At 40.7% G+C, this 5,296-nt stretch overlaps 1 protein-coding gene across 2 annotated transcripts in view; it reads right to left on the reverse strand.

Annotated features, from left to right (window-relative positions):
* Nucleotides 1-314: 314 nt before the first annotated feature.
* Nucleotides 315-5,296, reverse strand: part of LOC110446011 (glycoprotein-N-acetylgalactosamine 3-beta-galactosyltransferase 1-like) — a 29,835-nt gene continuing 24,853 nt past the window's right edge. For both annotated transcript variants that reach the window (XM_021490941.1, XM_021490940.1), the window contains exon 5: nt 315-4,371. In XM_021490941.1, the coding sequence (XP_021346616.1) occupies nt 4,216-4,371 (156 nt within the window). In that variant the 3' untranslated portion in view covers nt 315-4,215. The remainder of the gene's footprint in view (nt 4,372-5,296) is intronic.

Below are 5,296 nucleotides of genomic sequence, written 5' to 3' on the forward strand. Positions count from 1 at the left end.
TACTTAGTGAGATAGAAATACGATTGTCTACATGATGATCCTGATATATACGCAGTGAGATAGAAATACGATTGTCTGCATGATGATCCTGATATATACGTAGTGAGATAGAAATACGATTATAAATAAGATAGTTACGTAGTTGGGATGGGTTTCCTGTTTACGCGGACATCACCCGGTGTCGTTTGGCTTGTGTTATCTCTTGATAACATGAATCTAATATCCCCGGGACACATTAACACGGCTTGAACTACGTGTAGACGATCACTTGGTTCCTAGTGCGCTACATAGTCACAGACGATTATGAGAAGATATAAGTTGTGATAATCATTTATTATAATTTGGTAAATAGCAACGCAACATAGCTTCATGATACAATGTATAGCCCTATTGGGAAAACTAGGACAGGAGGATACCGATCACTATACACTTCCGATAACTACATGTATATTGGTTAGGAACAGATACTCCCATCAGCTATAAGCTCAACAATTAGGAAACTATAAAAATATTAAAATTAATAATTCATTCATAACACCATTAGACATTTAAAAATATTCAATACAACATTAACCGTTTTACATATTCAAACTTAAACGTTTTCCCCTAATCCATTAAACATGGAAAAAAATGCGATTCCATGTATCAACTGAACTCTAGTACACAGGAGTCCCTGTATAAACTCTAGTACACAGGAGTCCCTGTATAAACTCTATAGTACACAGGAGTCCCTGTATAAACTCTATAGTACACAAGAGTCCCTGTATAAACTCTATTACACAGGAGTCCCTGTATATATTCTATTACACAGGAATCCCTGTATAAACTCTAGTACACAGGAGTCCCTGTATAGACTCTAGTACACAGGAGTCCCTGTATAAACTCTATAGTACACAAGAGTCCCTGTATAAACTCTATTACACAGGAGTCCCTGTATATATTCTATTACACAGGAATCCCTGTATAAACTCTAGTACACAGGAGTCCCTGTATAGACTCTAGTACACAGGAGTCCCTGTATAAACTCTATAGTACACAAGAGTCCCTGTATAAACTCTATTACACAGGAGTCCCTGTATATATTCTATTACACAGGAATCCCTGTATAAACTCTAGTACACAGGAGTCCCTGTATAGACTCAATTACACAGGAGTCCCTGTATAAACTCTATAGTACACAAGAGTCCCTGTATAAACTCTAGTACACAGGAGTCCCTGTATAGACTCTATTACACAGGAGTGCCTGTATAAACTCTATTACACAGGAGTCCCTGTATAAACTCTAGTACACAGGAGTCCCTGTATAAACTCTATTACACAGGAGCCCCTGTATAGACTCTAGTACACAGGAGTCCCTGTATAAACTCTATAGTACACAGGAGTCCTTGTATAAACTCTATAGTACACAAGAGTCCCTGTATAAACTCTAGTACACAGGAGTCCCTGTATAGACTCTAGTACACAGGAGTGCCTGTATAAACTCTATTAAACAGGAGTCCCTGTATAGACTCTATTACACAGGAGGCCCTGTATAAACTCTAGTACACAGGAGTCCCTGTATAAACTCTAGTACACAAGAGTCCCTGTATAAACTCTAGTACCCAGGAGTCCCTGTATATACTCTAGTACCCAGGAGTCCCTGTATATACTCTAGTACCCAGGAGTCCCTGTATATACTCTAGTACACAGGAGTCCCTGTATAAACTCTAGTACACAGGAGTCCCTGTATATACTCTAGTACCCAGGAGTCCCTGTATAAACTCTATTACACAGGAGTCCCTGTATAAACTCTAGTACACAGGAGTCCCTGTATAAACTCTAGTACACACGAGTCCCTGTATTAACAACTCTAGTACACACGAGTCCCATTTAAGATCTATAACTTTCGGCGGAACAGTAATAAAATTGGCGTCCGATGTATACTGTTATCAAATACTCTCTAATTGAAGCGAAATTATGTAAATGTAAATGAAGCGAAGTAAAAGTAAAAACATATGTCTATTAATGGTATGGCAATAATTCATTATATTTATCAATACATTTTGTAACGTACATGCAATGATGATTAAATATTATATATAATAACACGTGCAAACGTTCGGCAAACACATCGTGTTTTAAAGTCAGCATAACAAAAGGCCCCAAGGTCACCTAAGTCGTTATATACAACTTGTTTGTTGGTCAGTACATTAATAAACTAAATATGGCATCTAAACTGTGGATTCAGACAAAAACAAGTTTGAATTATATCCAGCTGAAAATACACCGAAACGTGTAAATTCCATATTAAGATTTACCGCTCTCCAGGGAAAAAGGAGACCCCGGGGTAATGCAATTGATGATTTTGATGAAGCACCTAAGGAACTTTCCATCAATGAAATTTTTTGGATTTTATCGTATTTGACACTGAAGATGTTTGCCCAGCTCAACCCTTTGGACCCCCTGCCTCAATCCCTAACGATGTGTCAGGGTCTTCGAGATGAATTTTCACACCATCAAACTGCCTTCACATGATAATCATTCGAATCAAGTTTGAATGATTTCGCACTAAAAACAAAAACTCTACTCAAAACTGTTGTTTCCCTACCACAGCTATAGGAACTTTACCCACTCTTGGAGAGAAGGATGGGTGACCCGGGGGTAATAAAATTAACAATTAGAAGAGTACATGTATTTGATTCTGGTATGTGGGTTTGAACAAAAAGAAGATTGTTGAAACTTTAGCTAATTTGACTCCTCTTTGGCTCCTGAAGCCCCTAGCGATGGGATCAATATTTTTGTTTTGTTTGTCTTAGACTATGAAACCGTCCTTCAAAATTTTACTGATATCGATTCAGCAGGTTTTGAGAAGAAGTCACAAACGTAAATTCCTACGTATTGATGATGGAGGACCGCCGCCGGATGACGACAGGTAAAAGGCGATCGCAAAATGTCATATTCAAGTGTGGGACTAATTTCTGGTGGAACCGCATCCGACCAAATTGCAGAAAACAGAAAATGTTTTTGGCCAGTCGGTTCGCTTTATGATGAAGTCATGGCTCAACAAGTGTGTTTTTTTTTTAGAAGATTGCAACAAAATTACACTCCTGGACAAATCATATTTTGTAGTCACTCTCGAAATACTTTAAGGATTCGTCTCACATACTGACACACCTATTGTAAATATTGTGCACTTTATGTGAGACGAATCCTTCACTCGATGTGTAACCGAATCCTGTGTCGTTTTTCTAAACGTTATGTTGACCAATTGTTCCTTTGGTATCGCGAGCCAGAGAAGTGACTCATGTTAACTCTGCTGGCTGTATTCGTCTCCGCACGAGACAGTTAAACTCCTTATAGACACATGTTACCGTATTATGCATGTAGCAAATCACAGAAAAACATTAATGGCACGTCACAGGAAACAGGGATATTGATGGCACGTCACAGGAAACAGGGATATTGATGGCACGTCACAGGAAACAGGGATATTGGTGGCACGTCACAGGAAACAGGGATATTGGTGGCACGTCACAGGAAACAGGGATATTGGTGGCACGTCACAGGAAACAGGGATATTGGTGGCACGTCACAGGAAACAGGGATATTGGTGGCACGTCACAGGAAACAGGGATATTGGTGGCACGTCACAGGAAACAGGGATATTGGTGGCACGTCACAGGAAACAGGGATATTGGTGGCACGTCACAGGAAACAGGGATATTGGTGGCACGTCACAGGAAACAGGGATATTGGTGGCACGTCACAGGAAACAGGGATATTGGTGGCACGTCACAGGAAACAGGGATATTGGTGGCACGTCACAGGAAACAGGGATATTGGTGGCACGTCACAGGAAACAGGGATATTGGTGGCACGTCACAGGAAACAGGGATATTGGTGGCACGTCACAGGAAACAGGGATATTGGTGGCACGTCACAGGAAACAGGGATATTGGTGGCACGTCACAGGAAACAGGGATATTGGTGGCACGTCACAGGAAACAGGGATATTGATGGCACGTCACAGCAAACAGGGATATTGGTGGCACGTCACAGGAAACAGGGATATTGGTGGCACGTCACAGGAAACAGGGATGTTGATGGCAAGTAACGTGCATACTGACAGCACATTCCATGGGAAATAAGCATTACTAAGAGCATGTAAAAATGCAGTAGTTACATATATGTATTGGTATGTTTGTTTCTGTATTACTAAACCACTCCATATGGTATTCACTTTTTTCCCACAGGTAAAAAGTAGTTCGTTTTCTTGTCTATACGATGGAGACCGAAGGGGCGGAGGTGATATACCAGATAGTCCATCAGGTACATGTCTGCCGGACTCATGTAGTGGAACGACACACTGTAATCACTGCAGCAACCCAGACCCTGCAAATGTAAAACAGCGTTATTACCACACAAAACAAGCTCGTTATCACTCGATATGATAGAAATGTAGCATAACCTGGAGGTCAACAGACACATGCTTACCTTTCAGGAACACCGGTATTCATGAAACCGGCTATGCTCAAGATTTGATTCTGTGCTCAAGTCAACTTTCTTTAAACTCGCATAGATCTAGGCATTATAACGGTACTCTGCCAGAAGCCTGTCAAACATTCTTCTGAATCATTGACGAATTGTTAATTATTATCACTTTATTACCGGAATAAGAAAACGGGCTTGAGCACAAAGTCTGAGTTTGAACAGGAGAACATTTTCATGAATACGGGCCCTAGTGTATTTTCACGGGATCTCCGAGGGTATCTTTCCTTCGTTAATATTTTGCCCAAGTTTGATTGATTTTCAGTTTGAAGTACGGTGTTTTTTAGCGCTCCGCTATTCTCTTGTTTTCTGTCCAAATGTTGCAGAAAAGTAAGTTTTGTTCATTGCGGTCTAGTTCAACATTTGTCAGTATAATGTGACCGGATGTAACACTCTGAAGTAGGCATCAGATCAGCACCTTACCGCTTCAAGCAGACACGCCTTAATTAAACACATTGAGGAACGTCCTTAATTAGTTAGCTTAGCTGTTGATAAGATGCTTACACCCAAACCAACGAAATCACAGCTTGGAGGTTTAGGGAATTCCCTGTCAAAATAGTTTTGAAATCAATGAATCCTACACTATTTAAGCTCTCATATCTGAACTGCCTCAAATCGCACTACCATTAAGTCTGTATGGAGTTCTTACGTTCTTACAACAGTCAGGACCACAGGGAGGCCAGAGACTAGAGAGGCACAAGAGCCTAAATCACATGGAGGGCGGGTGACTAGGGAGACACAAGAGCCTAAATTACACGGAAGGGGGTGG

The sequence above is a fragment of the Mizuhopecten yessoensis genome, unplaced genomic scaffold (assembly GCF_002113885.1).
Source record: "Mizuhopecten yessoensis strain PY_sf001 unplaced genomic scaffold, ASM211388v2 scaffold2441, whole genome shotgun sequence".
NCBI classification, from domain to species: domain Eukaryota; kingdom Metazoa; phylum Mollusca; class Bivalvia; order Pectinida; family Pectinidae; genus Mizuhopecten; species Mizuhopecten yessoensis.